This window comes from Solea solea, chromosome 11, assembly GCF_958295425.1.
Source record: "Solea solea chromosome 11, fSolSol10.1, whole genome shotgun sequence".
Lineage (NCBI taxonomy): Eukaryota > Metazoa > Chordata > Actinopteri > Pleuronectiformes > Soleidae > Solea > Solea solea.
In genome coordinates this window covers 15,299,375-15,313,049 of record NC_081144.1, presented here as the reverse complement: position 1 = coordinate 15,313,049, position 13,675 = coordinate 15,299,375, and the positions used below count along the sequence as shown (strand labels likewise).

The 13,675-nt window shown below is 40.0% G+C and overlaps 1 protein-coding gene across 10 annotated transcripts in view; it reads right to left on the bottom strand.

Annotated features, from left to right (window-relative positions):
- The window catches only part of LOC131468847 (kazrin-like), a 160,946-nt gene that overhangs the window by 89,113 nt on the left and 58,158 nt on the right, over positions 1–13,675 (bottom strand). For 9 of the 10 annotated variants that reach the window (XM_058643499.1, XM_058643500.1, XM_058643502.1 and 6 more), the window contains one exon: positions 6,659–6,848. In XM_058643499.1, coding sequence (XP_058499482.1) covers positions 6,659–6,848 — 190 coding nt within the window. Of the gene's footprint in view, positions 1–6,658; positions 7,235–13,675 lie in introns of those variants that run through there. The other variant, XM_058643509.1, reaches the window with a different exon arrangement.

Sequence of the window (13,675 nt, the reverse complement as noted above, 5' to 3'; positions counted from 1 at the left end):
TATACACCGGAAAGAATTATATATGTCAATGAAGCATTTACTGTGTGAACAAAGACCATTTAATACACTGACAAATGGTGTGAGGCCCACTGCATAAAACGTGTAATCAGGCAGCTAAGACTTTTCACTGAAATGTCATGTAAATCATAAAAGCAGGTAAGCCCACAAGGAAGTCACATTTAAAACCATGAATTGGAAAGCAGCCAGTGACAACAGGTACTTACACACACATATATATATAGATATATACATATATATATATATATATATATATATATATATACACACATACATATATATATACACACATATATATATATATAAATATACACATATATATACACCCATATATATATATATATGTATATATACATATACATACACATATATATATATATAAATATTCTTTTTTTTCATTCTCTTCAGCCTCATTACTCACAAAAAACCCATTCAACTGCTGTCTTCACCAGAGATAGCGGTAGACTATGTAGGAGACGAGCCACTGTTGCCTTCATGACAGCTAGAGAGAAGCTCACTGGTCATTAGTCACCGATTTAAAATGGCTTTATTGAGCCTGAGGTACCGCATCAGGGAAATTAGTGTTTAGGGCAGATTGTTTGTGGACTTTTAACTCACATAAAATAAAATATGAGGCTTTTGAACTCCCTGTGCTCACAAGATCACAAGATCCCATCCTAAGAAGCCATTGGGTTCTGCCACACAGCTGGGGAAGAAACGCTTTGCCGCTCAGTTTCTGTTTCAAAAACATCTAACAACAAAGACCTGGATATCACTGTAATGTATTGACCTTGCGACTACAGGTGGGGCCAGTCTGAGAGAGGTGGAGGACAGCCACTTGCTTTAAGGCACGTGTGAAAAATTAGGTAAACCAAATAGAAACAGCCAATCAAACGAGCTGTGCAGACGATGGTCTGGTCTGTTCCTGTACCAACCCTGTTTTCTGGTTATTAATGTATTCAGGTCTAATAAACAAGTATTTTTTTAAGTAAATGGACTCACCATCCTGTTTAATATTTCCTGGCAATGGATTGGAACAGATCTCATGTAGTCTGAAGAGCATAAGTCATAAATGGACCAACTCGTTTTTGATCTGGATAATCATTTCGTAGAAAATTCATACATTTTGTATTTTCAATCATCATGAAGATAATATCTACGTTTAACTCAAATTATTACCCTGACATTTTATAAAACATTTGATAGAAAAGCATAACCTTGTGTTGCGCCACTAATTCTGTAATTTATAGAAGCTTCACTTACCAGACTTGGCTCAAATACTGTCGGTCTCCACTGCAAGAATGGATGAGCCATTAAATGCAACAGGACTGACCTTCTCTCATAACCTTTCAATGCTGAGTAAATTATCATTGCCCCGTGAGAGGTGATTAACAATCAGTAAAATCACCAAAACACCCAATGTACTATGCAAACTTATTTTTCCAGACTTAGTACAAATGAAGCTCTGTAGAAACCACTGGCATTCACCAAGTGTGAAGAATGAATAGTGTAGAGCTCGTAACAGTTCACTTCTACTTCCACTGCCACTATTTCTCTGTATGGGGAAAAGAACAAACAAGAGAATAGCTGCCAAATAGTTTTATAGACTCTTAAAGGTAACTAAATAATTACAAGGCAGTGGCACTGAGAACTAATCAGAATTTGAAATTGAAATCCTAACCCTGAATAATCTAAAGTTAGATGAAAAATGACCCTTACTGTATTTTATGTTGCCTTTCTACTCACAGTCCCCATGCACTAACAAAACTATAGACATATTAAAAAGCATGAAAATGCTATCACATTATGATACATTTAATTATCATTAATCCAATATAACATGAATATGAGACTGTTTTGAGGTCGTATGCTCTCAGTAACAAACACCTACTACTGTGTTGACCTCGTGACCTGTGACAATGAGTACTCACAACAGGTGAAAAGGAGAGAGGAGTAACAGAGGATCCAATGTACATAATGGTGGTTTAAGTATGCATGTCACACACAAAAGACAACAGGTAGAATCATTCTCTCCCATCCTTTTCACCTTCTTGCACATTAATGAAAATGGGCTGTAAGACGTATTTACGGCAACAGTAATGGAAACCACATTGCCCACAACGACCATGATTGAAAACCGTATAAAAGTAAAATAAAAGACATCACAAAAATAGCTCTTGTAAAAGGTCACCAGAGAGAAATATAAGGGGGGGGGGAAACGAGTAGGAATGAATATTATGCTTCTTATTCACCTCACGGATTTCTAGAGTAGAACTGGATGCGACACGGTCTCCTGTACCCAAAGAAAAAACGCCCACAGCCAGATGTTTTTGGACATGATTATAGCTGCTCAGGATTTTTCTATACAACCAAGGCCCCACATTGCCACAAAAAAAGCTAAATGTACGACCAAAAGTCCATGACCTAACCTGTCACATGAACATACTAGTAGTTAGAGGTGTCAGATGGTTTGAGGGCGTGATGTCATCAGTGAGAAAGTTCATCACAGTCTTTAGTCCGTCTTTGACCAGTGTGTACCAATCTCAATCACAGCTCTTAACAGTAGCCTAAAATAATCAGTGATAATCACATGGAGATAGCATTTAGGTTGTCTCATTTTCTTATGGATGTTTTATTTCCCCTCTATAGGACTGTTGATTTTATTACAATTAATGGGCCTGATGGGTCTAGCGCCTTGTTTAGCTCAAGACAAATTTTCCAAAGAGGAAATTAAAGTCTCCATCTATGGGGTGACTCTTGAGTCTGTTGTTTACTGTATGCGGAGATGGTTCATAAATACATCTTTCTTTCTTTTTGTCAATATTCACATCAGATATATGATTTCTTTATATATTTAAATTAGGGCTACAACTAACAATTAGTTTCTTAATCGATTAATCCCATGATTATTTTCTTGACTAATCACTGAGTTGTTTGGTCCATAAAATGTCAGAAATTGTTAGAACATGTTTGTTTATGTTTCTCCAACTATAAAATTATGATATTCTTCAATGTCAAATATTCAATTTTAATGATTTCTTTGTTATATGAAGCAAAAAAAAAAAAAAAGGGAAATATTCACATTTAAAAGCTAAGAAACCAGATCAGAAGGCTTGTTTCAATTATGAAAAACAAAAATGCTCAAACCAAGTAATCGATGTATAAAATAGTTGATTCATTTAGTAACTGATTAATTATTGATTAATTATTCATAGTAATGCTGAATAACAACACTCGCTAAAAAACCCCACCCTCAACATTAGCTACAGTAATAGTTGATAGTTATCTTTAATCACCGAGCAGATGAAACACAAATGTCTGTGCTGGGCAAAGACACATCACAAAGTGTTTATTGTATTAACCTTACTCATATACAGCCGGTGTGTCTTTTTGCTGAAAATAAATATGAATTCTAGGTTCTCAAACTATGGTACATGGACTACGTGAAATCCTCCACTGAGACCTTTTACTGAGACCTAGTATTTTTACAGTTCTCAGAGCTCAATTATTTTTATTTTGTTGTTATAGGACCTCAATGAGAGGTACAAGACAATATAACAAACCATAAATAACATTCACATTCTGGCTCTTAACACTGTAATAAGCAGATTTACTGTTGTGCTGTAACTTAATTTACACTTAACAAACCTCTTTAGTGACATATAGGACTCCCCGTCCGTGATTGGTCAATAAACTTTCCATCAATAGACTTTCCATGGGTCCAGCCCATCAGGGTTATCTGACCTTAAACTTCTGCTTCACTGACTTCTGTAAAAATACATGAAGCAGTCCCATATGTGTTGCACTTACGAGCATGAATGTAACGTGTTATTCAGACTCCCAGGCAGTAGATATGCAATTAAGGTAAGCTAGGCTGCTGCTGCTGGGGTTAGTACAACTAGCCATGAAGGGCCATGTAGCACCTCACACACAGCTTCCCTTAGGACTCCTGCCTGCTGTGCAATGAACCGACGACCCTTTGCACACACGTCCCTTCCCACGGAGCTACTGGTGATAAATTACCTAGTCCTACAATCCACAGCCATGTCTCTTATACAGAAGCAAAAGAAAGGAGGTTGAGGGAAAAAAAAATAGCAAGAGGTGGATATAAAGAGGAAAAAAAACACATAGTAACAGAGATACAATGACAAGAGGGAGCTATACAGGCCACACAAAGGCAGGAATTGGCACCATAATCTTCAGTAACAAAAAGACATGCGTGTGTCATTTTTGATGCTGGGGAAAAGGAGCAACTGCTGCGAGAGAGAGAGAGATGTACACATTTTCAGCTTCTAGGTGTGTATCATTTCAGGAACAACGCTAGCATTCCCAGAATGGACAAGTTGTTTCTGCTGTCCTTGTGATGCTCAAGCGAGTTGTCTGGATCTCCTCCCACAGATGAATTTGATATTACCACTGAACGTGCACATCTCACACAGCATTTCAGTCGAGCAGAGAAGCAGCTACAAGGTACAATGACATCATTGCTCAAACCCTCCCAAAGGGATGCTTGTCGTCACTCACACTGGCAAACACAGTGCTATGGAAACAGCAAGAGTGTGAGCTTGCATCAGGGTTAAAGAGATACTGCAAGGCACAGGCACGCACACAACACAACACAACACAACACAATGACAGAAATAACAGTAAAAAAACAAAACAAAGTAAGGGTGTCCATTGAAAACAATGCTGACACATAACCAAGCTGTTCCTGACCAGCTGTGTAAGTGGGCCTGGGTTCTCATTATCCTTTTTAAATTGGCACAGCAGAGGGAAAGTGAGGACTGTGGGGCTGTCCACACCAAAACAAGTCTCTGGGAATCCACTAAAGTTTGTTATCGTAATGGCGTATCATCCACACAGAAAAGCATTATGGGAGCCCGGAAACTGTGTTTTTTGGAAACGGGTCCCAGAGTAGGAAAATCTCAAAATGCCACCCTTGCATTTTCGTGTAGACAACCAGCACGCTACTTAATGATGAGTCCCAGATCTGTCTTCTGCTGACATTCACTGTCGCTAAATTAGTCATTGGTCTGTTGGCTTTATAATGACTCTATTCCCCTGGCTTAGTTCTTTCTGTCTCTGTTTCTGTGGTTGCATACACTGTAATGTATACTTGTTTGAATAAAGTTTTATTTAAAAAAAAAGGGTTGCACACAGTGCATGCTCTAATGCGAATGCTCAACATCTTCCTCTCTGTTGATGTAGCAGCTTTACAGCCCAAGGTACAGGCCTAGCATATGTACCACAGCGTTTCTTGTGGATGAAGACATGTCCTGAAACAATGCCGTGTTAAAAATACAAAGAAAAAAACAATTTACATTCCATTCTGTTCTTCTGTGTGGATAGGGCCTTCATGACTCCCTGTCATTGTAAAAGGACATTTAACACTAGGGCTGATCCACTCTCCGAATACACCACAAAGTTTATGAACAATTGTCATCTTATTTTATAGCAGCACTGTTTGCGTAACATTCAGCACTCAGTTTGGGATGGAATAAACACTCCCGGAACAGAAAGTCAGTAAAAACACCTGTCAGATGGTAGGAAACCTTACATGCACCCTCTGCTGGATCCTAAGGAGTACTACTAAGAGTACTACTTCTTAAATAGGCACTTATGAGATGCAGCCTGCATTTTAAGCACACAATTACAGTTAGAACATGAACTTTATATCTCGCTTTCAAATCATATCGAATTTCAAATGAAAAGCACAGCCCTAGTTAACCAACTTTTTCAGTAGACCTATTACTGAGCTTGAAAGTTTCTCAGAAAGAGAAAGAGAGGGAGATGTGGCTTCAAAGCAGAGTGCTGCCAAAGCCACGATAGATCATATCCTATCAGACGGCTCACTGTACCAGCTGACTGCTATGGAAACAGCTAGAGTGTGAGAGTCAAGTATGTGCCAGAAGGACATAGCAATGCATCGGGGCACAAATACCTCGTGTGCTTATGCAGCGAGCTGCATGGATGCAAAGATGTCCGAGGTGCAAGAATCACTTATCGCTTACTGAGCTACACCTCAAATCTGAGTGTAGAAAAAAAGTTGCAAAAGGGCAAACTGAGCAGCTGCAGTGCACACACATTAACACGCTCTCTCTCACACACACACACACACACAGAGGACAGCATTCTACAGACTGGGCAGCCATTCAAGCAGCTCTCGGTAACAGTAACCCACGGCAACCCTAAAACCAGCCCCCCTTTCCCTTCCTGCTCAAGAGACACGGATCCATTGCCCGGTTAAAGGACCCAGCAAACAGAGTGCCCAAGAGTGAAAAGAGGCTGTAACTTTAGCCACTCTGCCTTCACTAAAGTGCAGCTCTACCCCCCTGTGAAAGGTTCAGGAGGTTAATTATTCAACATGAGAAGGGATTTGTGGGAGAACTAAGAGTGGACACAAACCGGCACAACCCCTCAACTCTATTGTTCAGCTGATTCACTCACTTTACTGACTTTCACAGATGGACAGAGGCATGAGCTGAAGCCTTTTCAGCTCATTCTTAAGACATTTTCCATCGCAGAAAAGAAACGCGTGAACATTTGGACACACATTTGCAATATGTGACTACACCACACTGTCCACATGTTCACACAGGACACAGTTTATTTCCCTCCACTCTCAGAGACGCTCTCTTACCATTGTGGTTGTGCTGCAGGGTCTCAAGCATGCTGGCAGAGGAGTCTGTAGCCCCCAGCTCGGCCAGTCTGCGGCTGGTGGCGCTCAGCTCTGACCGTAGGTTGGTCACCTCCTGGCTGGCTGACTGAATGGCCCCATCAATGCGCTGGGCCAACTGCTTGTTGTCATCCATCATTTTCAGGATTTTTGCCTGAGGGAGAGAGGGGAATCCAGACAAGGTGTCATGCTGACAAGTTGACCATTTCCTGTGAAGGAAGGTATCCCCCCCCCCGAAAAGTCCCTCCTCTTTCCCTTTTCAGCCTGTTCTTGCTTCCTTTTTATGAGAAAGCCAAGTTAAATCCTCAGTTTGTCCTGTCCTTTAAAGAGAGGCATCCGGCTCAGGGGAAGTGTGTATCTGCTGGGAGGAGTGTGTGCGCGCTTTGGAGATAGTATGGTGGGAGCGTGTCAGTGTGCGAGCATGCCTGTGTGTGCGCGCGCGCGTGTGTGAGAGTTCCGTAACAGCATGAGTGTGTGTGGGTGTGAGAGAGCCAGCACTGCCCCCTGTAAAATGTGCTCCCCGCAGCTGACTGTTGAAAGGACACAGAGCATTGAGAGACGACAGGCACCTTTTTAAATGGACTGTACCATTGACAGAGGAAGTCCGGGGGTGGGCGATCTAGACCATATATGCACATTGAAGTCAGAGGTCCTCGGCACAGCTGCCTTCAGAAGATAGTGGTGGGACTGTGTGTTTGACAGAGGGGCAAAGAAATGTTTTTCTATGCCATTAAAAACAAAAAGAAAGAGAAGCTTTTGCTCTTTTCTCTCTGTGCATGCTTCCCTCCATGGACTCATGAAGGAAGGGAAGGAAATCATTGGTTTTACAAAGAGGCAGAAAACAATAATGGCTATGCAAACAAAGCTTTCATCACAGTGAGATATTCCTGCCCTTGCATTTTCCTTAAAATGTGAAAACAGCGGTGTGGTAGTAAGACAGGCTGCAGCTAAGAATGGTGCCTTTGTGAAATGGAGTGGCAGGGAGGAAACATGAGTCTGAAACTTTCCTCTATTGTTGAAAGGATTATTTAGTAAACTGATCCACAGGACATTATTTAACTTAAGCAAAAATGTTGTTAATTATCAAAAGATCATTGTGTGACAGGCCAGACCTCAAAATGGATCCTCTCCTAATTGTAAATATTTGCTATAGTTTGATTTAGATTCAATAATACTTTTCCTGCTCCACATTCAGCCATAAATATGAATGTGACTTGACCAGTCAGGCTGGTATTATTTTTAAATCATAGCCGGCTGCCACACCACACACGGATCTGCACTGTGACTGAATTACAAACTATCACAAATGCATTTTTCACTCGCTCTTATATATATCCCAACCCTTCCTCTTTTCATTTCGCCACAAATACATACAGCGAATAAATACCGCCGACACAGCGACTATCACCTGTTTACAGATAAGGCTAATCATTAACAGCGCATGAAACATTAAAGCGCCTTTGTCGCCTCTGCAGCAACTCATGCAAGCACCGCTGAAGGTGTATCTGCAATCGAGGTGTGAAAATGGCTGTTTTTACTGTAGTGGAGGAATTGCAAGAGTGACATTATTTCCCAAATGTCAAATATGCAGCAGATATCAAACGGGAGACAGATTGTTTTTTAGAAGCTTATGTGACAGAAAAGCCTGATGGTGAATGCAGAGTAGCTCCATACAAAAGCTGAAGAGCTAACAGGGAGTGAACATGTCTGTCAATATGAATTACATAGGAGCAACACTTTATTTATTATAGAGATTTTTCTTCTTCTGACTACATGTATTATGAAACAGATCCATATTAAAATAATACACACATATCATTGTCATTACTTGACAATATTGGTTCTTTTTTACGAAAGAGATTGTAGTATTTGTGCTGTAAAAATGAATAAAATTCAAGTGTGATAGTGTGATGAAAGCTTCTAGGTGACGGTGATTCGTATTAGGCACAAAATACAAGTGCACTGCTGTAGTGATGGGACGATAATACGATATTATCGCTCACCGTGATAAAAAAAGCACAGACAATAAGGTAATCGTGGTGAATTTCTATTGTCGTGATAATCCTGAAGGGAGAAAGATCCTGTCTAACTCACCAGCCACAATAGGGAGCGGCATCTTTCCTAATGACTTATTATTTCACAAAAAATATCCATTCTATCTGTAATCTTTTGACACCTGCTTAAGTTTAAAAATATATATATTTAAACACATCACAAAAAAATCGAAATTATTTTATATTATTTTATATTATTATATAATGAATCGAAATTATTTTGGTCAGGATAATTGAATCGTCCAATGTCTACACTGTTGAATTTAAGAGGAAAGTTTTTTGACCGAGAAACTTTCTCTTCCAGGACAGAAATGTGTTTGCCCATAATGCATCTGAGATAATTAGGGGGTTGTCTTTTATACTATTAGCATCAAAACCTCCAATCACTAAATTATGTTACAACTACCGACTAATATACTGTATACCATGTAATAAACACACTCAGTATATTTATTGTTGTGCCTTTGAATAGAGGAAAAGTCCAGTTCTCTCCGAAAGCCCCAACTCAATCCTTCATTTCCCAACTATTATCTGACAATCAGCTGTCAAAGCAGGCCCACTAACTCAGCCGAACAGCTGTGTTGTTATTGTTCCTCCATGTTACATAAATAACACCCCCCCATCCACCCACCCACCCAGTCTGCATGGGTGGGAAGCACAGATCAGCTACCAACCTGCACAAGTCTGACTTGTGAGGAACTGCATTATAGAAAATGTCACAGTGGTCTTGGGCACTATGAGTGCATGTGGGTGTGTGTGTGTGCGTGTGTGTGTGTGTGTGCGTGGTGGCCAAACACTGAGACCCACACAGTTGTTTTAATTTTAAATAAAACTGAACTGATTATCGTTACAGTATGCACAGATGCACAAAAAGAATTGGGGAAACACACACACACACACACACACACACACACACACACACACACACACACACACTCTCTCTCCACCCGTTCATCCATCTGCCCAGACACAAGTCACCCCTCTTGCTCAGTTAATGAACATGTGGTTATTTATAGATGATCTTGCTGCCGCGTAAGACACATTAGCCACAGGGGAGGGCAGGCATAATATACACATGCATATTATATATACATATATATATGATTTTTAGACGTCCGGACCCTTCTGGGCAATTAATATGCTAACCTATCTCAGCATGTAAGTCAATGTGTTTGCATCTTTTTTACAATATATAACTGTCCCACAATTGCAGTGCCTTACCTAAGGAGTATATTTTATTTACATTATACAATGACATGTTATAAAATGATTCTTGAAATGATTTTCTTGTATCTTGGTCCATGGGGAATTTGCCATTTGGCTTCTTTCAAGCTTTAAAGAGAAAATGGTCACAACCTAAGTTCTTACCAGTTAAGAACAGACCAACACCTTCAATTGCAATATATCCTGATAAATCAACATGTCAGAGTGGTTATTGCTTTATTGTGGGTAAATGTGTTTTCATGAATTTGATCCATATCCACCACTATTGATTGATTGAAAAGTCTCTCTCTCTCTCTCTCTCTAGAATGTGCAATTTGGTCAGTGGAGTGAATCGGGACTCATTGGCTGACTGAGGATCAGTAATTAGTGGGTGTGCTGCTGAGGGTTTGAATTAGCATATAAATACTGACAGTGGGGAGTGGGATCGGTGCTCTGTGACCATCCGTCATTGTGCCACAGCTGAGTGTCCTTCCACATGACAGGCCTTTTGCAGCCAACTCAACCGATTCAACACAATCATAAGAAAAGTTGTGCCACTGTAAATGGAGGTTTTTGAGCCGGACTTTTTACTCACAGGGGTGGAATTGTGTTGCTAAGCAATAACAGTACTTACTGGGATGGTGTGTGCGTTGCCCGGCAACAAAAGAAACAGACTTTTGTTGTGAGTCTCTATTGCATGTCCAATAGAAACTCACAGAAAGAGAAAACTTGGGAAACCTTTGACTGCAGCTTTTAATGTTTGCTCATATTGCTGTGGAAATGTATTTATTGTACAATGACTCAAAGCACTCCATCAGTTCAGTTTGGTACAATACGGTGCAGTTTGGAACGGTAAAACCCTTAGTCAGGCGTGCATTTCAACTGAGAGCAGTACTTATACTTGGTAGGCGAGGTGTGCGCTGTGCCTGAGGGCCGTGTCAGCGAGATACATAGCGTGACTTTGTATCAGTGCAACGACAACAAATACGGACAATTTTTGTAAAAAAAAAACAACTTTACGCTGTTTTAATCTTATCTTTTCCTCACTAGTTTTGAAAATGTTCCTGTTGTTCTGTTCTATTGTTGTGTTAAATTATGAGGAGATCAATCATCCGCGGAGCGGGTGGATTGCGTGCAGGCAGGTTGTGGTTGAAATAAATAAACAAACAAATAAATAAATAAATAATACGTAGGTTAACATATTGACTAGATCTGAAATGAGGCAGAAATGAGTTGACCTCGTGGATCCGCGGAGCTGCTGTGCTCCATAACAAAGCATTATGTTGAGCAGACTGCTACTATAATTAATGATGATCGGGTGGCTGGCGGGTGCGGGTATTAATTGTTGAAAAAAACATTGCTTCGGGTGGATGGCGGGTGGATTATTGATATTTAGCAGCAGGCACGGATGACATTACAGCTCATAATATATAGCTATTTTCCACTCTCCGTGCTGCTGATTTTAAAAAACAAAAATTCCACATGGGGCCTTGACAGTCGACTCTCAAATTGCCGTGTCGTTCCCATCCCTAAACCCGACCACTTAAAGGTGTTGTTAACATATGGTACCATGATGAAATGTTATTAGGGCTGCAACTAACAATTATTTTCATAATCGATTAATCTCTCGATTATTTTCTCAATTAAACCTGGAAATGATGATGTTTTCAAATGTCTTGTTTTGTCCACAAACCAAAACGATTCACTTTTAATGATTTCTTTGTTATCTAGAGCAAAGAAATGAAGAAAATATTCACATTTAAGAAGCTTAAACATTTGGAAATGTTGTTTTAATCATGAAAAAAGCTTCAAACCAATTAATCGATTATCAAAATAGTTGGCGATTAATTTAGTCATCGATTAATAATCGATTAATCAATTCATTGTTACAGGTCTAAATGTTATATTCCTTAGGTTATAGACCTGTCCACCTAACATTGGGTATGAACTGACACAGAGATGGATTATTCGGTTTCCTGTTTCATGAACATTTTCCCTGGGCGACTATGTGGAGTAAGCAAATGCTTAATATTGCGTTTTAACCCGATCATTTTTAGCATACATCAATCATAAAGGCTCAATATTGCAATAAATAACCAAGCATGACACATTCCTCGTCTACCAAGGACAATACAATATATTTCACTACTTTCTGCTTTAGACAGCCAAGGTTCCGACTCTAAACCAGGATCATTGCCATGCAGACAATGTAACGATAATGGAAAGACTGCTACACCACAATCTGTGTTCACTGATTCAGAGTATGACTCTGCAATGCAGAACTTATGGGCTGCACCAAAATCACCTGCTCATTGATAGCATCTGGAAACGCCAGCGAATGAGGTGGAAAAGGTGCTGTAATGCAGAGTCGTGCTAATGTGATTTTTTTTTTCTTTTCCTTGTGGTGGCTTCTTTTTCTGTTTTTTTTCCAAGCAAAAGGAAATGGTTTAATGTCCCCAGAGGAGGAAGGAAATAGAGTTTTTGTAGCGGAGTGCTATCCTGATCTATTATCGAGATCATCTCATCTTCGGGCAGAAAGGGACTCGGTGAAAAACTCGGTGTCTGCAGAGTCAAAACACACAAATAACAAACACACACACACACACAGCGGTGGTGGAGGACGAGGAGAAATAGAGGCAGACGTTGGAAAAAGAGTCACCAGAGAGAGAGAAAAAGCAGGGAAGTAGAGAGATGTTGTCCCATAAAATCATAACATTTACCAGGTCTGTGTAATTTATGACAGCATGTCATGCAAGACGACTTGCATCTAGTTAGTCTTAGGTTGAGGCTGCAGACAGCACACAAGGAAAGAAACCAAATATTCCCCTAAAACTAAGAGAGTGTACTGAGGCAACTGATACTATGTGACAGGATCAGAATTATCAAAAACTATTCTGCTCTTCCTCATATGAGTCACTGCTGTAATTAAACAACCAAGTAAATGATCCATACAGGGATACTTTACATTAGCTCTTGCTGGTTTAACACACTGGGCATCACCTTTAGTTTTTCATATGTAAAAAAAATTGAGTGCATTAGAGTTAATTCATCGTTTGCAATAGTAAATTGTCTTCATATTGACGGTTCTACGTTTAAAACAAGACATGGCATTACTGCATGAGATACATACCATCAAAATATTAACTACTAAAATGTCATTTATTGCACTTTTTAACGGATACAAAACATAGGACAATTAAAGTTCGACAATTCAGTTGCAGTCTGTCATATTTGCTTATTTCACCGTGTGAAATTACGATTTTGATTAAACCTGATGGACGGATGGATTTAGACACAACCCTGACTCAAGTGCTCAGCAATTCTATCAATAATACCCTGTTCTCTTCTCTCCTGATCATGCCGACATGACGGTTTGTGCAAAGGTGTGGGGGACAAGTGACTGTGAGACACTGGAGGAGCTATGAGCTCATTCCAGCAGGGTGGGTCAACCCAAGACGAAGAACAGACACAGACCTTATGAAAACAGAATTACGGTCACTGCGTAATCTGTTTATTCACAACTCTTTCCTTCCTTCACTGTTTAAACTATCTGAAAATGGATAATGGGGGACAGCTGGAGAGTAGCAGAGAGTTCAGCCCTGAGCGCAGTGGCAACTGTCTGTCGGGCCCCCGGGGGATTAGACAGTTGTGTAACTGAAAGGTCACTAGTTTGACACCCACAAAATCCAGTGTCAGTTGGTGCCAGATAGATTCCCGAGGTGTA